The sequence below is a fragment of the Bactrocera dorsalis genome, chromosome 1 (genome assembly GCF_023373825.1).
Source record: "Bactrocera dorsalis isolate Fly_Bdor chromosome 1, ASM2337382v1, whole genome shotgun sequence".
Classification (NCBI taxonomy): domain Eukaryota; kingdom Metazoa; phylum Arthropoda; class Insecta; order Diptera; family Tephritidae; genus Bactrocera; species Bactrocera dorsalis.
The window spans coordinates 109,390,844-109,414,253 of record NC_064303.1 but is presented as its reverse complement, the minus strand read 5'-3'; the positions used below and the strand labels follow the sequence as shown (position 1 = coordinate 109,414,253).

Here is a 23,410-nt window from a genome sequence, read left to right as displayed (position 1 = left end):
TTTCTGTTCTGATTCGGTAAATTCTTTTGACAATCTCATCACCTATTTCGTTTCCCAGAACTCCTTTGTTTCCGGAAGCCCAGTTCGAAGCTGCGGATGTGGTCTATGCTATATGCAGTCACTTTCGGGCAGCCACTGCATCCATTGCCTCCCTGTTTCTAAGACCATTCTCTGAATTAAGACATCGTGAACTGAACTTAGAATGAATATTAACGGATTCACTGCCCCTCTTCATAATTTAGGGAGCACAGCGAGTCACGACTTTCGAACTTGTTGCTCAAGGAAAAGGATTTTGATAAAAATGTTGTTAAATATAAATCAGTAACTCCAAAAAGGATTATGTAGTATAGTTATCGCTTATATCATATACTTTTTAGGATCTATTATTAGATTTTTTCGGGTAAAAGTGTTCTTTGGCGAATATTATACTGAAGTGTTGGGTAAATTTCTATTGACCTGAAAAAACTCAATGATATACATATCTACTAGCTTAAGGCGAGTTTACTGCTTTCAACACGTTTTAAGGGTTTCATCAGAGATTTATGGGTTTGAAGCTTGAGTCGATTTTGTAGGGCATTCCTGAAATTAAATTTCAGTTTAAGGAAATTAAGGGAATTCTCTGAAAATGATTGAAATGTACTTGAGCTAGCGAAGAACAGATATTTGATTTGGGGAAAAAGAGCTTTCCTGTCGATGAAACTCGTTAAACTCTAGGTCAGGGCGCTTACATATTCAAATGCGCGCCTATATGTATACTTCTTTAGTTGGAATATTTCAGTTTTTAAATATTTCAATTTTTAAACTGCGACTAAAACTATTAAACAAATAATTATTATATATCCGAACATTTTCGAAGCAGAATCTGTGTCACAAGCTTATTAAAATACGCTCCTATATGTATGCTACTTTTTTCGCCATATTGTTTTTTCTCCACTTTTCCGGCATACACTCGATGTCGAGCCGGCTAAATCACTTTGAACATATTATTGCGCTCATGAATATGGTATAGACGTTTAACAAAAGCGCACAATCAAGTCTATACATATGCATACAGCTTACACACTTACGGATAAACATGTAGAATGTAGAAAATAAGAAAAAAAATCGAATTAATCTTTTAAAACAACTATGACGCCCACCTAAGTAGTAGGACTATTTAAATTTACCTAAATAGCGGATTTTGTTATTAAATTTCGTCGCACAGATTGAGGGGCGGAACGCACCGGCCGACGTCCCCACGCAGGTGCAATCTGCAGACACATGAGTATGAGGGGCAGAGGAGGTAATATGAGTACGCATGGCTGTCCACATATACACGTGTAATAGCTGATATGTGTGGCATATAGCCACAATGATATGAATATGCAGATGTTTGTATGTATTTATGAGAATTTCTTTACTGTTAGAGGTACGCGTGCAGCAGGTAATTTAAAATTTTCTAGCCAGGAATGGGTGATTATTTGCTGTGTTGCTTGGGTACGACAAATTGGAGTTGTTGCTTGCTATATATATCAATATATATACATGTATATGTGTTCTGTATGAATACGTAGCATACGCATAGGCGCATGACCCCCGCACATATGCTTGTTAGAGTGAAAATTGTAGTATAAATTTTTGATTAGACGTCTATGTTTGGCGGTGCGGAACATTTGCTGCTTGGTTTGGCATATAAAAGCTGCAATTTTCGGTTAGCTGGAAGTGGGCAGGTTAACATAGTTAGTGCCTACGGTAGTGCCTAGCGCGCTTAGCATCAAATATTCATACATATAAGTATATTTATGTTTATGTTTCAGTTAGTGATATGCTGGTGACTAGCCAACTAGCTACAAATATATATGTTATAGTATGTTTGTTGTATAGTTTATAGAACGCCGCTGCTGTGGTGCGATTTGAAGCCAGTCTATGCCTACGTAAATTCTCACAAATTTTGCTTATTATTATATATTATGGCATTATGCTATATATTGTATTACACGTATGTGTGTTATTGTTTGCATGTAAGTTTTGCAATTTTTGTTTTTGTTTTTTTTGCTTTTGTTTGGTTTTTATTCATAACAAAATATGGAAAGAAGCCGTTGCGCATATAGAAAATTTGCTTAACTGCATATTTTTTAGTTATTTATGTTTAAGTAGCGCAAATAAATAGGAAATGCACAAACTTAGTCGACTTTTAGGCGCACAACAACGTTCACTTACCTGACTTCGGACTGACCAAATCCTTCGCTTTGTTATTCATGCGCCGCGGACCGGTGCCGCCAGATCCCATTGGTCCGGAATGCGGACCGGAACCGGGTGTACCGCAACCGCTAACGCCGCCCGTTTGACCTGGAAGGCAGTGTATGTTAGTAAATGTTAATAAGGTGTTGGTAAAAAGTATAAATTCAAAATATTTTCAGATGAAAATGTGATAAAATTCAAAAAACTCAATACTATGCTCAACCGGAACCGAATATTGAAATTTCGCGTCAATTTTACCCGACAGCTAACTTAATAATAATAATATATAAAAAAAAATTTAATTTCTTCGAAGAAAAAAAATTTCGCAACTTAATATTTAATTAAAAAATAAATAATAAAATTTCGAAAAAAAGTAAATTGAAAAAAAAAGAGCAATGACTCACCTGGCAACCTTGGTGGACGGGGCTGTTCAACAGGAAGCACTCTTCTCCGTTTCTTCGGCAGTTTGGCTCGTGCTTGCGTATGCGAGTAGTACATGGCAAAGTTGCTCACAATGACGGGTACGGGCAGTGCGATCGTTAGCACACCGGCAAGCGCACACAATGCGCCCACAAACATGCCAATATAGGTCTTCGGCACCATATCACCATAACCGACGGTGGTCATCGTGACCAGTGCCCACCATAGACCCAACGGGATACTATTAAAATCATTATGCGGATTCGGTTGTATACGTTCCGCATAGTAAACTAGGCTTGCGAAAATCACAATGCCCAATACGAGGAAAAACACCAGCAGCGTGAGCTCTTTTGCCGATGCACGAAACGTTTGTATCAGAATTTTAAGGCCGGACGAATGACGCGTCAATTTAAATAGACGCATAATACGTATAATTGAGAAGAATTCTAAAATATCGGCGTTCTCTAAATGAGAGGCGAACCGTTGAAGCACAAGATCGATATAAAAACTAAGCGTTGCTATATAATCTATGATGTTAACAGATGACTTTATGAATTCACATTTATTTGGCGAGGATATGAATCTAACCTAAAAAATGGTGAGAAAGAGAAATGTTACGTTGTTGCTTTGCATTTTACATTGAAGGTTAGGTATAAAAGAATATAAATGAATATCATATATTAAATAGGGATATACTATACTCTATGCTCTATATGTAGCTCTATATATATTTTGTAACATTAAATTCTAAGGCTAAGTTATTAAAGAGTAGAAGACTAAAGAGAGAGATTTTTGTTAGTTCTCAACTCAAAAGCAATATTCAGTAGTCGGAGCTGCTAAAGCATCAAATTCTCAACCAAGTCCAGGAAAACCATCAACATCAACTGATTATCACGACGTCAACAGATCCACAGATCCAACAGGCTTCATAGGAATATCGAAAGGATCATTGAAAACCATTTGAAGGATCGTTAGAGTCTAAGATAAGTGAAAGCGCGATTGGTTCCAAATTCATTAAACTTTTTTTCGAAGAATACCGTCGCGTTAACGTCTGTGAAGCAATGCTTTACGACTAGCAGGATCTCATAGAATGTATTTTCACTGACAATGAGTCTTGAGTCTAACGATCCGGAAACAGACGATCAATCGGACCAGACGACATTGATATATCCCTAACAAAAGACCAGCAGAAACGCTATCGCTTGGTTTGTACTCTAAGAGAGCGAGAATGAGCCAATTCTAACCCTATATTACTGGAAGTCAGTGGAATTGTTAGTCTATGAAATAAGGGTGAAGAACTGCACTAAAACCACAGGTTAGGTGTTCAACAAACACTCCGAGCTCCATACCAATGATTATAATTGCTTCGAAGGAAGTCTACGGCGACATTAGAGGTTACTATATACAGTTTAATATTTAAATTAAAACTTCTTGAAGGTCTACTAAACATTGTAGTAAACTTTAGGAGGGCACACAACAAAATAAGCTTTATCAAGTAATGTTAATGAAGGACAAAGACAACCAGTTTACCAATAAAATCCAAGAGCTGGTGGGATAGCAGTTATACACATATTTCTATGATATTTCCGCTCAATAAGAGAGTTTTTCTCGCTTCTGAAGCACACTCATGAGTTTTGAGACTACATGTGGAAGCCCATATACAATGGAATCTATACCCTAGCTACTTGAAAACTAACCTACGGTGCACCTAAATACACTAACCTAACCTAAAAATATCCTATATATTATACAACATACACAACAACAACTCCTCTGTAGCCAAAAACTCACCAGTATTTCGAACGTGAACCAGGCATTACAAACACACTCGATATAAAAGAAAGCTATATGTGCATTTGTTTGTGGTTTATCGATGTACCAAGCCATATTACCGCTGGATGTATTCACCGATGTATTAACGAGGTATGGCACACGCATATCCGGATGTGTTTTCAGGCAGAATGATAATATAGATACACAAATGAAGAATACCGAAACTACGCCGATTGTCTATTTTAAAGCAGAGACGAAGAGAAATATTAGAAAAATTTTACATGTAAACATGTGAGGTTATGTGCTTGCCTTGGCCGCATTCGAACTGTATGGCTCGTCGAAGAGCGACCAGATGCGCGGTTTCATTTCTTGCCACCACGACAGCGTGCCCTTGTAGTAGTCCTCTTCGAAACCGAATTTGCGTGCCAATTCCTCTTCGGACGGTTTTTCTGTATCTAAATCCAGACGATCTAATACCGCTAATGTCTCTTGTGTGTCTCTGTGCTGTAAGTGGAAAAGGAACAAAAGTTAAGTGTTATAAATATATTAAATAAAATATATAAAAAAGCAATTCGAAACTGCGAAGTTAGTCTTTAGTGAGATCTATGTTCGCAAATACGCTGACTAGGCATTTGGTATTGGGTGAGCATCCTTTGTCGACCCTAGAACTATAGCAAATACGTTATCTTTAGTTAGTTTCCACCATGTCCCTTATAAAGATTAGACGTTTCTGATATATGGTAGAGTCTCTTCACTGATTAATGAATATTATGCGGAGAGGCCACCACCAAATCTGAAGGCTGTAGACAATCGAGTTATCTTTCTTTTTTCACACTTAAGTTAGTTAAACAATGGGTTTTTTGACTTTGGAAGTCACTTCGCTATGGGCCACGCCACATTTTCGACGTTTTGGGAAGTCGAGGTCGAGTTGGTAGAAAATAATTATATGATAGCTTTGGATGGGTGGATTATCGACATGTGCTGCGGATAACAAACTTCTTTATTCGCGTAGAAACCGCTTACGCGGTTATAGCCGAGGCCGTGGCCGTTCCGGTTACGCATAGTTGCTATAGGATTGGATCACAGTAGAGCTATGGATAATATGTTAATCTCGATGCCCTTCCGTAGCTCCAGTACTTATGCAAATAAAAACAACTCAGACTTTTTCGACTCACATAAAGACTTTTAAGAGCAGTAGGCTTAAAAAGACGAGGTCACCACCCCAAAAACCACAGATCTCGAGATCTAAATTGATATCCTATTTTAAGTCGTGAAAAACTGTTTCAATAGAAGCTTCAATACAGCCGCATAGTTCATCCGATTATGAAATGGATGTTGGGTCAGTACTGATACTATTCTCTACCATGCCATATCATAAGTCTAAAGTCTAAGTCTCATCATAAGGGACCAACTTTGCTACTGCATAAACTGCAGAAAGCACTGGGGTCTAAGAGCTACATATAAACCAGGATATTCGCAGCCAAAACTTCGGAAACAAATATTGGGCTCGACAGATGCCACCTTGCTAAACAAAGACTCGGTATTAACTGCTCGGTCACTACAGTTTTTACCGGAGATACCAACCTGCGTGTATGTCATCCAACAGCATGGCTCGACTTGATTCGAATCTAAGCCCCAGAACTCGAGCTCCTCCTCGAACAGTGGCCCACAAACGTCTGTAGGATAATGCAGCTTGCCGGTTCTAAAAAAATAAATTTCATTAGAATATTAGTCAAAATTCATATATGAATTTGGACTCACCTATAGTAGTTAAGCACTTGAGCAAAGACTCCCGGATGCCGATCGAAGAAATACTCATTCAATATGGGATCATAGTTGGCTAGCGCCTCGGTGAGGCGCGACAATCTGGTGGCGGGTATTTTCTTCAATGTAGCCTTATACGTTTCGTGCCGAATGCCGCCCACATTCAGCACGACCCGATTTTCCGAATCCATATTTATCAGATTCATAGCTGCATGCGAGTAGTGCATATTTTTAGGTATGAATTTCATTTGGGAGCTTTGATAGGTGCGTGTCTGTTGGTGCCTCATAAAAACCGTATATATTTACGTGTGTGCCTTGGTATGTACTTGTGTTTATGTGTGTGTGCCTGTGTGTCTGTGTGCGTGTGATCTTAAGTCGAAATAGTTTCGAGTTTAGGTCACTTTAACTACAGTTACTATATACTTAAGTATGATGTTACGGTATATTGCTTGTGTTGTGTGTTGTTGTAATGTTGTTTATGCGGATATGTGATTTGATTTTTGTTTTGTTTTTATTGTTGTTGCTTCTATTGCAAACCTTTCAGTTGTTATTGTTGTACGCTCCCGTCGCGATATGCAGTTTCAATGTGCCGCCTGCGTGTGATAATAAAATATTGTTGCTGCATTTGTATGTTACCGTTAACAGTAGTTCATCTTGTAGACATAGGCGCTGTAGCTGGTCACTAGCGTTTAACATATCATCTGCAAGAGAAGATTGGAAATTTTGTTGAAATATAAATCTTCGCATAGAGAACTTCGGATAATTCCAAAAAAGATAAACTTCATGTAACGGTATTTTACTATATTTTTTTCTCGAACAAATAGGTCTACATGAAAAAAATTCTCACAGGGGCATAAGGTTCACTTAATTATTTAGTTTTATTTCATATAACACACATTTGACTGTCAATTCCAGAAACAATTGTTCGACTTAAACTTCTCTTTGTCAACAAAGGGACTGATTTGATACGAAATAATATTTGAAATAAGTAGTGATATTGATAGAGATCCTAACATTTCTTGACAGCCGATTATAGAGAAGTAATCGATGGGGTTATGAGATGAACTTGATTGGAAGAACGACTGACGCGGTGTTGTAAATCTGGCTATAACTATTCTAATACATTTGTCTTTGCCTTTCTTTTGGTTTTACATTGTCTGAAGGCCCATCTCACTAGAATCTCACTAGAACACTAGAACACTTGAAATATAAACTATACTTTAAATCAGCTGTTAATCCATTCACACTTTAAAATGTACTTTGGTGTCCAGTAGAATCTTAATGATGTTCCAATGAATAACTATATTATATAAACAGAGTTTGTAAGCAAACAGCAGGCATTTCCAGATTATTATAAATTCTTTAGCTTATGTTAAAACTCTAACCACACAGCCTCTCTTAGAAAAGAGCTAGAAAGTAGGACATACAGTTTTTGTAGACAAAAAATAACTTGGTACGAAGGTTGCCTTTTATATTTCGGGTTATGGCAACCAGAGTGTTGCAATCTGGCAACTCACAACCTTAACATAAATTTTGACATTTTTGATGGTATGCTTACTCCGAACGTTTTGACATACGAGCGCTATTCGTTTTGTTTACAGTAACTTAAAATAATCATCTAGGCCAAAAGTGAAATTGCGCCATTATTTTTAAAACTATCAACGTGGATTATCTAAACAACAGTACATCGATGACCTCAGTTAAATTTTTCGCTATGAAGCTCCATCAATGGCCAGTGTTTATCGATGGTATGGTGAATTCAATCGAGGTGGTAGAGCACTGCAAGACGAATTTCCTGAAGATTGTCTAAAATCAGTTCTTGTTTCGGAAACTATTGATGCTGTGTGCATGATTGTCATGTGACCTGTCGTGAGATTGAGACAATTATAGGCATAAGTGGGACCAGCATATGTACATTCAATATTGCGTCAACATTTGATTGTAAAACACATTTTTTCATATTAGATCTGACACAGTTCATAAATCGCTCGAAAAAGGCTCATGTAAAATGGTCAAGAGAATTGTTAACAAAAATACGACGAAGCATGAATTTGCACGCATTTATGAGCCCGAAAGTAAATAGCCCTCGACTGTACAGGTGTTTCCAGATGAGCCAAATCCAACAAGGGTTGCTCGCGCACGAAGCACTTCCATTGCCTGTTTTTTGGAACAACTGGACATGTCGCAACCGGTCAATTTTGAGTGGTAAACGAATATTTGTTTGCCTTTCAAAGTCAGGAATTATCCCCAAAGGCGGATAACTCTTAACCACGGCAATGCGAGCTCTCACACATCGACTGAAAGAACTGCATTTTTGAGCTCTCAAAACGTCGATTTAATGTGTCGTACACCGTTTAGTGCTGAATTGACCCCGAATGGCTTCTTTATATTCCCGTTAAAAAATTAAGACCACAATGTTTTCGACACCTGAAGAGGCGGTCGATCCCAAAACATAAATGGCAAACCTCATACATCATAGGTGAGTTGGTTTAGAATAAAATTAAGTTTCTGACCGATGACGGGGAAAGTTAAATCTTTATATCGATAAAGTATTTCAAGGCCTTACCTATCTACGTATGAGACTGAATGCGATTCAGAGGAGTCTTTCTGGTTGTCTAAGGTATTTGTTCAAAAGCATTGGTCAAAAATAAACGGCCGAGATGATTCTTTAAATTCTAATGTTAGTATTGGTATCTAGTTTTTTATTGGTGCGTGCTTTATAGATTTGGTACTACTTAAAACTCTCTTAAAATAGTTTTGTGATTATGTCAAAGACACCAACGAAGAGAAAATGCTCATTACCAGGCATTTGAAGATGTGATTAGTCCTATGGATCTGTGAATTTAAAGATGAACCATGCTCTGTTAAATCAAGTCGAAAGGCTAACAGCATTGGTCATTGAATGGATAGTACTTCAAAATGAAAACGTGAACCTTGGTTAGAGTTTTTCTGACCGTGTGAATTCAGTTCATATCCCCCTATCGTTTACACATACATATACATAGTACATATTTATATTTACTCGTTGATGTAGTATTCTGAAAATTTTAAGATTTCTTGGTCATTCTGTAAAGTCTATATAGTAATAGCGATTCGGCGATATACTAAGCAAGATTTCCATGAATTTTTAATGCAAAATATTAAACAATTCTGATGACTATTCCAACTAGCGTTACCGACTAATTTTCCTTGAAAAGTGACCATGTGAGGTTTTCGCATAATTTTGCTGCCTTTGATGCGGCCATGCTACTTCGTATTAACAGTCAAATCTATTTTTATGGCCCTCAAAATGATTTTTAGAACAAATGAACTTTGTTTAGGCATATCTAGGTACATAAATACACAGGTTTGTACCTGTATGTGTATGCAAGTATTTGTGTATTTATATAATGAGCTTGATTGGCAAGAAACGAAGTATATGTTTGTAGCATGTGATTAGACGCTAACGCAGTCAATTAATACGCCACCATAAATATAAACAAATGTAAATATAATACAAATACATACTTTGTTATATATTTATAAACTAGGGCTCAATTACTTTTGTTCGAAATTAATACGATTGTTTACACAAGCGTTGAGTAAAAACAATTGTAATTAGGGAAAAAAACACCTGTACTTTTGCGAAATTATTTCTATTGCTTCCTTTAAGTTATACCCAGCTAAACTTTATTATTATTTGCGTTATAGATTTCAGGAAACAAAAAACAAATGCATGCGCGATTTTGTGGCAAAAACTTTAGATTACCCACACCCAAATTTTATGGTGTGCTTAGCGTCGTTATACCCTGTAGAGGTTATGTTAGTTTGCCAAGATGTTTGTTAAACCCTGAAGAAAAGGGGAGATAAGTATATACATACATACATATATAAACGATCAGCGTGAAAAAGTTCTATAGATTTCGCCATAACCGTCTGTTTATACACAAACTAAGTTATCTTGAGATTTTAATCTAAAATTTCGCACACGTCCTATTGTCCTCAAGAAGAAACTGATCGATCAAAGACCCGATCTTGTATGGAAACCTTTTTTATTTGACAAGATATCTTCACCAAATTTAGCACATAATATTGTCAAAGACAAGGGTACGATCTCCGAGTAAATTGTTCAGATCGGAGCATTATTACATATAGCTGCCATACAAATTGAACGATCAAAATTATGTTTTCGTATGGAAAACTGTTTCGTTTGAAGAGATATCCCCACGAAATTTGACACAGATCTTTAATCAAAGTACTGCCACAATCCGCGTAAAAATTATGCAAATCGAACTACTATAGCATATAGCTGCCATACAAACTGAACGATCAAAGTCAAGTTCTTGTATGAAAAGTTTTCTTATTTGAAAAGATATCCTGACGAAATTTAGCATCGAAAATTGCCTGAGACAACGCTGCCATATCCGAAAAAAGTATGCAGATCGGAGCACTATAGCCTACAGCTGCCATACAAACTGATCGATCAAATTCATGCCAATTTTCTATTTATATTCTTGTATGCTTTAAGAAATGCAGATGTGAAGGGTATTATAACTTCGGTGCAGCCGAAATTAAATATTCTTGTGTTTTGTTTTCCTTTTTGTTACTGTTGCTTATGGGAACCATAATTTCCGCTAATTTTCAATAAAACAACTTAATTTAAAATTTTAATTGCGTGGTTGCCACACGATTTTTTCACTTTTTGTTGACTTCAATTTTGTGCCTGTGTGTGTGTTTGTATGTGTTCGTGTTTATTTACATGTTTCGAAATAAATCAGCGCAAGTTATGGTTATGAGGCACGGATGTGTGTATGTATGTATATATTTAGTGTTTGGAAATCACAACCACGCACGAGTGACTAAAGCAATTACGCGAATTTGTATTTTGGGAAACACTCTGCTTCATTTGGACGCCGCCGCCGCCGCCGCTGCCGTGTAGCATTAGCTGGCATATTACATGCATAGAAGCTTGAATGCACAGAGCACGAGCGTAAATCAACAAAAGTGCCAGAAAAATAAATAAACAAGAAAATCTGAAAAGTTAAACAAGTTAAATACACTGCGCGGGATTAATAGCAAACGACTTGCCGCCAGCGACTAGGAGCAGCACGTGTGTGGTGGGCTGAGGGCGGAAGTAGTGATGCAAATATTCTAATTGGAAGAAAAAATCATAAAATTTTATTTAGAAGGTGAGCACAAGCACTCAAAAATACTAACAATAACAAATACACGCCCACACACATACATTTATGTAGACATACGTACAAGCTCCGGCGCATGGAGTGTCCACTCGATATGAATGTTTAAACAAGCATTTACAAGTCTAGATACGCTATACATACTTACATACATACATACTTATCTTCATGCATACCCACATCTATACATACATATATGTAGTATGTCTGCATTTATGTAAACGCCGCTAGGCACATCACTTGTACAAAGTTTGCCCAAATAGCCAGAAAACGAAAATTCCAATTTATAAACAAAATAAACACGCTTGGTTGCATACACACACACACATACATATCTACATATGCGCATACTTATATAATGCTGCTACATAAGAGCACGTCACATGCGCCGAAATTTGCATAGGTATCGAAAAAATGTAAATCTCATTTCGAATGCACGCGCCTGACATTACCTCATTGTGCGAGGAGTTGCCACCGGAAATGGTCGCAATTATTCGAAACTTTAAAGAAGGCAACATTGAAGAGGCTTGCTGTTGTATTTGTGACTTTAGAAGTATTTGTGAATCGCTTTATTTAGACTTTCGTTCCTCGATCAATGCCGAAGAAGTTGTGACTGTTTTTTGAGCCGGCTTGAAATCGGACTCTTATTGTATTTTGGATCGAAACAACCGGTAGTTAGTAGAATCGAAATCGAAACTGAGCCGTAAAGACAGTGGTACTTTTCTCATGAGTTTCCAAACAATGAAAAGCCATAATATTTAATTAATTCGGAAATTTATTTCGAAATGTAACCTCACGTACCGATTTAAATATAGCTTTAATAGACATCTACTTATCCGGAGTCATAAAAGTTTAATGACACCATTAGGTTATCGAAAGCACAAAAGAAAGAGAAGTAATTACTTCTGTCTAACACCCAAAAGTAGGAAGTTCTCTTCTTCTTCCTCTTTACTGACGTAAACTTCGCTTTCATGGTTATAGAGTTCTTCCTCCTCGCTATAACGGCACCAATTCGAGATTCCAGATGTAGCCAGGTCCTTCTCCACCTGATCTTTCCGATGGAGTGGACATCTTCCTCTTCTCTGCATCCCCTGGCGGATACTGCGCCGAATACTCTTAGAGCTAGAGTGATTTCAACGTATATCTCGTACAGCTCATCGTTTCATCGACTGCGGTATTCGTAGTTGTCAGTGCGGAAAGGACCATAAATATTTCACAGAACCTTTCTCTCGAAAACTCGTAACTCCGGCTCATCAAGTGTTGTCATCGTCCATGCCTCTACACCATTTCCCAGGACGGGGATGCAGAATAACTTGTAAAATTTGGTCTTTGTCCGTCGAGAGAGAACATAACTTTTCAATTGCCTACTCAGTCCGATGTAGCAGCTGTTGACAAGAGTTATTCTGTTTTGGATTTCGAGGCTGATGTTGTTTTTGGTGTTAAGGCTGGTTCCAATTAAGACGAAATTATCTAATACTTCCATGATACAACTGTCAACAGTGACGTGGGAGTCAAGTTACCAGTGCGACAACTGTTTGTTTGATGACAGAAGATATTTCGTCTTCCCACGTTCACTACCAGACCCATTTGCTTTGCTTCCATTCTGGACAAAGCAGAACTAACGGCGCAGATGTTGAGGCCAATGATATCGATGTCATCGGCGTACGTCTGCAGCTATACACTCTTATACAAGATTTTACCCTCTCTATTCGGATCTGCAACTCGAATTATTTTCTCCAGCAGTAAATTGAAGAAGTCGCACGATACTGAGCCTTGTCTGTAATCTCGTTTGATAACGAACGGCGCGGGAAGGTCCTTCCCGATCCAGAGCTGGCAAACAATATTTTCGGCATATTTTACTGGTTTACTATTAAAAGGGTAAAAATGCAGTTCAAGAAAAATGAATATTGGATGATATATATGGAGTAGATCTGTTGACTGAGCGTTAATACCAAAATTGGTTTGGAGAATTTGGGCTAACCGATTTCGATCTTGAGGATGCACCACGGAAGGCCTCTTGAAGCCGATGTGGATCACATAAAGTGGTTCGTCGATACAAAGAGTTTGCTGAAAGATTAAACTTTTCCATTCACGTCACAGAATAAGAAAATCGGGTTGACATTGTACTCAAAAAAAGGGAAATTACTCAGTTAACGACCCGATAAACGCACCGCACCGCAGTCTCGAAAAAAACAATAGTCAAAACAGAAGTGCTGGGATGATTCGACCCATCGTTCTTCGGTTATTTATTTCATTATGAAATTATAGGCAGCTAGCAGGATCTAACTCTATATGGAAAGATTACAGGCGGAAGCGGTATGTTCATTAATATCCTTTATATGACCGATTTTATCTATGTAAATTAGTTTCTAAGTTTTTGAGATATCGATCTAAAATTTTGCACATGGTCTTTTCTTCTAAAAGCGCTGCTTGTTTGTTGAAATAGTCGACATCGGACCACTATAACATATAGCTGCCGTACAAACTGATCAATCGAAATGCAGTTTTTGTATGGAAAACCTTTTTATTTGACAAGAAATCTTCACTAAATTTGTCATAGATTATTATCCAAGACAATGCTACAATCTTCGAAAATATTATTCAGATTAGACTACTACAGCATATGTCTGTCATATAAAGTGATCGATCAAAATCAATTCTTGTAGGAAAAACTTTTTTATTTGATAAGATATCTTCACGAAATATGGCATAGCTTATTGTCTAAAACAATGCTACAATATACGAAAATATTGAGCAGATTGGACCACTATAGCATATAGCTGCCATACAAACTGGTCGTTACAAGTGGAGTTCTGTAAGGAAAACTTTTTTATTTGACAAAGTATCTTCACGAAATTTGGCATAGCTTATTGTCTAAAGCAATGCTACAATATCGAGCAATATTGTTCATATCGAACCATTAGGGCATATGGCTATCAAATAAACTATATTATAATACTAAAATCCATGAGCTTATGATTTATCATTGTACTACAGAATTTGTATAATAATTTGCCGTCCGTCCGTGTTTTAATACTAGTAATCTGTTAAGCAGGCTTTAATAAAATCGCGCTGCATTTACCATATGCCCAGCTAAGTGTAAAATTAAATAAAATCGCTTTTTTCCTGCTCATATAAATTACTGGCAATTTTTTATTTCGTTATTATTGTTACTATTGAAGCACACCCATACACACTTGTAGACATTTGCATAAAGTCTGGCGAGTTACTGCCGCAAGCCGATTTATTTAAATACGCTTATACACACACATACACACACATCCACTACAACATACAAACTCGCACATTTGTTAGACTGCGCACGCTAATCGTCGCTTACAACGCACGCAAATCCAGCGCTTTAATGGCAGCAAAATAGCAAAAGTCTCCCAAAAACTAAAACGGAGAAAAATTACAGCGCAAACAACTAAAACTGCGAAACCAAAAAAAAGAAGTAAATGAAAGGAATTAACAATTATACTTGCCCACCCATTGTGCACAGGCCGGGCGGTCACTGCGTATGAGCAACATTCACAAATGCACTCGCTCAGGCAGCCGTCCGCCAAAAGCGCAAATTCATGTTTACTGCGGTGCTTTTTTCAACGCTACAATCATTTTGAGCCGCGCACACCACCGCCTCACCGCCCGCGCGGAGTATTGCGAAAATTTCACTTGCCAACCCGCTACACTAACTGTAAGTGTACATGTGTATGTGTGTGTGTGTTGAAAATTCCGCCTGTCGATATTGCGCTAACTGAATGCGAGACTCGTGGTTTACCATTTTCATTTGCCGCGCCATCAATTGTACACTTTGATTTTCATTTTCGTTTCAATTTAATAATTAAACGCTTCGCACACATAACATTTCCGAAAATGTTCGCTGTAACATCGGTGTAACGGTTTGTAGTGAGAACGCTTTCAGCTTTTACAACATGCACTTAAGCAACACATATTATTGGCAGTGAATATTTGAATGTGTCTGTCAGCCAATTCGATAATTTCGAAAATACCAGATTCGCTGTCGATTGCGCTGTCAGTTGCTGCAGTCAATTGACGTTCAGTTTACACTATGCGAATTTGGTCGACACACACAGACATATTTTGGCACTTTCATTTACAAATGTGATTTTGGTGATTATTTTAAGGCCGAAAGGAGGCTTTAAAATGCATTCGCACCTTACAGGGATCGTCATACTCTTCCCTCTTCTATCATGGATGATCAGCATATTGAATGAACTTTGGACTAGTAACCTGATTAAATCTACAAATTACTGAATACGGTGCTAGAAGTAGGTTTCCATAATTCTTGATCAGGTTCGGCATTTATATCTCTAATTTCGCTGTTTTTCCTTCCAGCGAATATGCTCTTAAGGTCTGAGTGCCGAAAAAGTTCGGACAAATACTGTGGTTGCAGAAAGTGATTAAAATCCCAATTTAATCAATTTTTCCAACGCTTTTACTAATCAGAGTCACATTCTTCCATCAAGATTTTTAGCCTTACCACATGAATGTCTATTGGACAATGCCCTGTAAAAACCTTTCGACTGCGGCAAGATGAACTTAGCTAAAGAACGATTTTACACTCGCATACGAGCGGGTCGTCGGAGCATACAAGATTCACTGCTCTAGTGCTACCATGCAAGTTGTCAATAGCGATCCAACTCGAAGCCAGCTCATTTGATTTGCAGTTAGCAGCGATTCCGCTATGACCAGGCACCCAAACGAGTCAAATGAGGATGTACCTTGATGCTATTTCTAGAGAGACAAACACTCCACTTTAATAAGAACTACTTCTGCCTGAACAATACTCTGGTGGTCCGGTAGCCTAAAGCTTTGATTGACAGAGAGCTCCGTACATGAAACTCTTCCCTTCCAATCGTCCCTCCTAACTACTACACATCCACATGTATCTCGTCGATATGTAATAAAGAAAAAGCCTCTGCATAGCAGTGATCCAATTTTTTAAGGATACAATTGAAGAAGGAGAGAATTGCGGCGTGTTGTTTTTTGGACGCCTTCATATGCTCGGCTTCCCTGAGCCTTACGGCACAGCGCACTATCCAGCAACTCACCTGACTGCAATGTCCACGGATCCTAAATGTAAATATTCATAAAATGCTACTGTTGGTATAGTCCGCAGTGCCACTGTTTGAACAAGTTCAACTCTTCAGCAAATGTAGCCGTTTCAAGCGCCCTCCATGAGACAAATACGATATATCATAGAAGATTATTGTCTTGACTTCGATTAGAGCCAAACACTCAACAACAATATAAGGCACAGATTGAAGACGTGAGCCTTCGAATCAGGAGAAAGGCACGTCGGGATGTTATACCTCCGCGTAAATAAAACCTTACTGGTCGACTAACTCAATCAGCATCGTTTTACTGTCAACCCAAAATAGTTTTGTGAATTGTTTTGATTGCATCTGCCCTAGCGTTGTGAAATATATACACTTCTGATTCAATTATATTCATACCAAACGAAAGACACAAACATCTCAATCTGCTCAGTATAGCAATACTCAACTAAACCAGAATATCGACTAAAAACAAGCTTAGATCATCATCTCCTGACATTTCTATGAAAGAACTTCATGACCATTAGATACGTCAAAAGACTTAGATACATATATATATAACAATAACACGTTCTTCTTAGAGATGCTCCAAGTATGTTGATTACTTTCAGTTAAATTAAGTTGACTTAGCATTTTTCTCAACCGGAAAAAGAAATATTTTTATTTCAAGTTTTGTCTCACTCTTTATCAATGAATTTTTAAAATAAACTTGTCATGTTTTCTATGTATATGTACATATAATTTAGTAATTTCTCGTCCAAGTGCCTAACTTTATATATGTATATTTTTAGTATAGAAATGTACACAATTTTAGAAATGTTATCATATTTCCCTGATATAGGTATAAATATATATAAGCATCAGTTTCTATAAGCCATTTTCTGTGGTGTGGTGGTAAAAAATGATTGCGGGCTGGTAACTGCCGAAATATACAAATTTTCAACAACTTTTTGCAGCAATTGATCGCGCCATCATCTCGGGCTGATCTACTTATGTATGTAGAAAAGTGACTTTACACAACCCCACAAAAAACAGTTAAGGTAGTTCAGTTGAACGATCTTATAAGCCACTCCACAGGCCCGCGACGCGAGAAAATGTGCTTACCAAAAGTTTCCTTCAATAAAATTAATTGTTTCGGCGTCTTTTTAAAACCACAGGTGGTCACCATCAACATCATTCAATTCAGGCACGAAAGAATCATTAATCATGGCTCCATAGCATTCCCTATTGACTGAACCTTATAGCCGGCTTCATTTTTAAAGAAATATGGATCAAGAGAGCACATCGAAAAGTAACTTTTTGAGAATTTTATTGGCCTCCTAAGCATGTCTTATTGATTCTCATTCCTCCAAATGCAAAATTTGCTTGTGAAAACGGCATCGGTCGCCATCTCTTTTTGGAGATAGACCTTTTGACCTTCTTTATAATGATTATAAGAGCAAATTTATCACTGAGGAGAAGGAAGCGTGTGGTACCGAAAAATTTCAGTAATGGTACGGAAAATCTATCGTATGTCATACAACTAAATCTTGTAAGAAATCCTGTACAGTTACAGACAAACACTTTTATCTTTTTTAATCATATGTTATTGATGTAATGAAAAAAGTAATGTTTTTCAATTGAAACTGAATTATCTGGCACTGTAAGTGAGTTTTGTAGCCTAACTTGGTACAAAGCCTTTAAAGACGAGAGATCAATAAAGACGAACTTTGACCTTTTCAACTAATGAAAATATTAAATAAGTGAAGGATATGGTTCTTGAAAATAGTCAGACAAGTATTACATAGATGGCAAGACAGCTCGACATCTCTCGCGAGTCCGTTGGAATGATTTTGGTGGATATTTTAGCTATGAAACGCGACTCGACCCTATAAAGCTGAATTGTTTTCAAAACGCGTACGATTATGACCGAATTTAAAGCCAAAAAACGCAATGAATACCATCGATCAACCAGCGTATTCACCAGATTTGGCTCGTGTGATTTTTTCTTGTTCCTCAAATTGAAATTGTCGCACAGTGGGACTCGTTTTCAGTCGATTGAAGAGACAAAATAAAATTCTCTGAAGTAACTGAAGACCATCCCAAAGATTGCTTACGAAAAGTGTTTCGAGGACTGAAACATCGTTGGCATAAGTGTAATACATCTGTTGGGGATTACTTTGAAGGCAGCGAAATATGATAAATGTGTAAATATTTTGCGTTTTATTTACAATTTTCGAGTACTTTTTTATCACAATTTATATTTATATAAAAACTATCGAATTAAAACTCAACAAACCAGCTGCTTATCAGTTTCCTTAAAACTCGAATAAGATTTTCGCGCACTCAAAAAATTTTAAATAAACTTACTCAGTTGCTTCCACTTATTGTTGCAGATACGAACTAAATTTCGAAACGTTAGAGCGTTCTTATAACACAAAACCAATTTTGAAAAAAAAAAAAATCCGAAAATATATTTAGCAGAAGCATTTAAGATTTATTTTATTCGTTTATAACTCAAGCACATTTTATTGGCACACATTTCAAGCCACAATGCCCGAACATGCCCAACACATCAGCAGCACATTTGCAACACTTCAAAACACATCAAAAATATACACGAAAAAAAATTTTGAAAATATAATTTCATATAAAATTGATTTACATTAACACTTTCCCGGAACATGTTGCCTTATGCAATTTTAAATAAATAATTTCAATTGCTTATTAATGTTTATGGGCAAATATTTTCATTGCTGGCATTTGCAACAGACTTTTGCTCAGATTTTCGCTTTCAATTTTTAACACTTCAATTTTGAGGTGTGAACATTAATCTATAATTGATGAGGCATGTACTACAGACATACAAACATACATTTGCATGTGTGTTTTTGTTATTATTGTGGTGAGAACTATGTTTTTCTGAAAGGCTTTCTGGCAATTCCCCGAAGGTGTTTGATGAAAAAGTAACATTTGCTCGGTTCTGTGCACTTTTTGCCAAATGCGAAAAAATACTAATGCAAATGGATATTCCAGCAAGTGTGCGAGTAAGATTTTTTTTATGTTTTTTTTGTGTATGTGTGTGTGTTTGTGAGTAAATGTTTAGTTTATTTTATACTCTTTTTTCAAGCACCCACTTTTTATTATATTTTTATACCCAGTACGGGGTATATTTAGTTTGACAGGAAATTGGTAACACATAGAAGGAAACAGCGAAGACACTATAAGGTACAAATTTATATATTTCAACGGTATGAGCTGAGTCGGTTTAGAGATATCCGACGGTCTATGTGTTCATATATACGCGAATTAGTACCTCAGTTTTTGAGATATCGCCCTGAAATTTTCCAAATTTCCTTTTCTCACCAAGAAACTGCTTATTTGTCGCAATCACTGATTTTCAACTACTATAGCATATAGCTGCCATACAAACAGACCGATCAAAATTAAGCTTTTGTATGGAGAACCCTTTCATTTGAAGAGATATCTACACGAAATTTTACACAGATCTTTAGTCAAAGTAATGCCACAATTTACGTAAAAATTATTGAGATCGTAACACTATAGCATACAGCTGTCATACAATCTGACTGATCAAGTTCAAGTTCTTGTATGAAAAACTTTTTCATTTAAAGAGATATATACACGAAATTTGGCACAGATTTTTATTTCAAGCAAAGTTATAATCTGCGTACAAATTATTCAGATCGTACTACTATAGGATATAGCTGCCATACAATCTGACTGATCAAGTTCAAGTTCTTGTATGGAACGCTTTTTCATTTGAAGAGATATCTACACGAAATTTGGCTAAGAGTTTTGTTTAGTACAATGCCACAATTTGCATACAAATTATTCAGATCGGAGCACTATAGCGTATAGCTGCCATACAAACTGACCGATCAAAATTAAGCTCTTGTATGAAAAACTTTTTAATTTAAAGAGATATATACACGAAATTTGGCACAGATCTTTATTCAAAGTACTTCCACAATCTACGTAAAAATTATTGAGATCGTAACACTATAGCATATAGCTGCCATACAAACTGACCACTAAAATTCAAAATCTAGCTTTTTTATGCTCTTTTATGTTACAAAAAATACACCTGTGTAGGGTATTATAGCTTCAGAGCGGCCGTAGTAAACGTTTTGTCTTATTTTCCAATTTTTTTTTTACATACATATTTTGGCTACTGCTTTTTCACCGAGTATTTTGCATATTTACAAGCTTTTTTGTGTGTGTGCGAATGTGTGTGTGCATGTCTGCTTGTAGTGGTGCGCTTGTGGTTTTTGTGCACAACTTCACAACTCTGTTTGGCGAATAGGGTGTCACACTTTGCTCGCCTGTTGTTGCTGAGTTGCATCGATTTTTCGCCCATTGGTCCTGTTTGCTGTTGTTATTTTTGTGTCTTGCCCCGTTTTTTGCAACAACTTTTCTTTTTTTCACATAAATATATAGTAAACTGTTTATTTTTGTTGTTCAAGGCAATGCGGCATGTATTTTTAAAACTTCACTTAACACACTATAATTATGTGCTGTGCGGCGGCAAAAAAACGGCAAGCACAAAGGCAACTACAAGCATGCCAGCTTATATGTATATGTATGTATGTATATATGTGGGTGTGTATGCTGATGAATGCTTGTATGTATGTGTCTGCTTGTTTTCCCCTTTGTTGTTTCATTACAGCAAGTGCACAATCATTAGTTTTGCTAGCAGCATGCCCTCAGCACATATGGGCAGTCAGCCATACATACTCACACACACACACACATGCATGTATGCATATATACAAATCGTGTGGCCAGCGGCGAACTGGTTTCCAAGCTAGACGCCGTCTGACCGCCCAAATAAAGGTTCAAACGTCCGACCGTCCAACCACCACACCGCAGCCTACCGACCAACATGGCGTATGAGCAATCTGCCAAGCGACTCACGTGTCACCACACTCACACAGCCGTATTTATATACACATATACGCCCCGCACTACGGCTGTTGCGGTGTTTTTCAGCACTGCGGCAACATGCAAGCATATACTACGTGCTAGCCATGTATGCACACACACACACACGTACACTTTTAGCTATTTGTATCCTTTTATGGCCACCCGCTGCCGCACGCTTTTTTAATTGTGTCAAAGTTTACCTTCACTACGGCCCACTTTCGCTGGCACACATGAGCACACACACACAAATGTAACGGTATGTATGTCACATATGCATTTGTAGTTTTCTGTGTATGTGTGTGTGTGTTTGGGCGCATGTTGACGCGTTTATTTCCTTGTTTATCAGTTTTCAATTTACAATTTTCAGCTTCTACATTTAGCTTTTCACTTTTATTAAGCTGCTGCTCTTCGCCTGCCGCAGGCGCTGCTAGTGTAGTAATAAAAGCGCTACAACAACAGCAACAATCGCAAGTTGTCGCACGCAAGCATGCTTAGTAAAAGGCCTACAATCCTTGCAACAACAACAACAGTTTGTGTTACTTTTTGTATTACTTTTTGTTCACAGTGCGATTTTGTTGTTGTTGTTTTCATTTTTGTTATTTTAGTTCGTCCATGCCGCGCCTACACCGCCACCTGTACTGCGGTAGTTTTTATGTTGCCTCAAATTAATTGACTATTTAGGCCCACAAACACACGCATGCACTCACACACACACATACGTGCATACGAAAATACAGTTTTTTACATACATATGAATGCATGTATGTATGTATGTATGTATCTGCTACACTTATTATTTTGTAATCATTTCCACGCCACTCGCTTTTTGTTATTATTGTTGTTGTTGTTTTTTGTTATTTTTTCCCTTTTTCAACGAAATTTCAACATTTCAGCTGTCAGCGTTGGCAATCACTCCGCTGACTACTTTGTGTCCTGCAAATGGCAGTGTTTTTGCCACACAGCCACACACTTTTGCCGTTGGCCTCACCTATGTGGCACCACTAGTGTCGCGAATTTCTGGCTGCCGTTAATGCTGCTGCTGCTGCTGCCCCAATTACGCTGCTCGCCGCTCCACACGCTTGCATTCAGCGCTGCGGCACAACTTTTCACACTTTAACTGTAAATTTTTTACACTTTTTTCGCTGCGATTTTTTTCGTATTTCCTTTTTTTAGAACTTCCTTTTTTCGTACTTCTATTTTTCTTATTTATTTTTTATTTCTTATTTCTTTTTGACCCGTATTCCTTGCCACACACTTCGCTTTTGCTCCGTTTTTTGTGGAGTTTTAGATTTTCTCAACTTTTTTCTTTCACTTCTTTCCACTTGGTGTGTGTACAATAATGCTGTTGCTGCCACTGCTTCCCTGCTTCGCCTGCCGCAACCACTTCCGTGCTGCCACAACTCACTCGCTCGCTGACTCGCTCACTTCACTACATATCATTTTCTATTGGCTGCCACAAAACGCTTGCCTTTCTTCTTCTATTATTATTATTCTTACTATTATTGCTATTCTACTTTCAACTTTTTATTCTCTTAAGCTTTTCTACTTAAATTTTATTTCATTTTTCTCATTATTTTTTAATTTTATTTTACTTTTCTTCTTGAGCTATTTTTCACTCTGCCGTTATTGCTTTCCGTTTACACGTTTCACCAGTCCGAAATTCTTTCACTAACTGACTTAACCGTTAAGCTCATTGCCAAAACAACACCTTTCTGGCAGTTTGTCTTGCTCTTCTTCTGCTTCTGCTTCTTCTTCTTGCTCTCCGTGTTTCCCCTCGTTTTCTTTGTACACAGTGCAGCAGCCATCGCTGTCGCGTTGACGGATATAAACAATTTCACTGTGGCGATGTTTACTTTATCAACAACGTCGTCATCGCCATTGCGTTGCCGGCGACCTCTGTGGCTGTGTGGGCGTATGAGCTTTCTGCTAATTGCAATCTAACGACAGATGTCGCCGGTAGCATATTTTTTGAGTGAGTGAAAGTTGAGTGGCAGTGGTTGGTATTAATTAGGGGGTACTCTTTTAAATGGATATAGCCCCCATTTAAAAGAG

General features: G+C 37.4%; 1 protein-coding gene across 5 annotated transcripts in view; it reads right to left on the bottom strand.

The window, feature by feature from the left end:
- Positions 1-23,056, bottom strand: part of LOC109579315 (potassium voltage-gated channel protein Shaw) — a 32,139-nt gene extending 9,083 nt beyond the window's left edge. For 2 of the 5 annotated variants that reach the window (XR_007422605.1, XR_007422606.1), the window contains exons 1-7: positions 22,347-23,054; positions 6,175-6,878; positions 5,998-6,115; positions 4,723-4,917; positions 4,432-4,650; positions 2,625-3,228; positions 2,200-2,328 (exon numbers count right to left, since the gene is read on the bottom strand). Coding sequence is in view for 2 of the 5 variants with exons in the window: in XM_049455111.1 (XP_049311068.1) it covers positions 2,200-2,328; positions 2,625-3,228; positions 4,432-4,650; positions 4,723-4,917; positions 5,998-6,115; positions 6,175-6,464 (1,555 nt within the window). In the remaining 3 variants the exon portion in view is untranslated. Of the gene's footprint in view, positions 1-2,199; positions 2,329-2,624; positions 3,229-4,431; positions 4,651-4,722; positions 4,918-5,997; positions 6,116-6,174; positions 6,879-22,346 lie in introns of all 5 variants that reach the window. The other 3 variants (XM_049455115.1, XR_007422604.1, XM_049455111.1) reach the window with 3 other exon arrangements.
- Between the last annotated feature and the right edge of the window lie 354 nt (positions 23,057-23,410).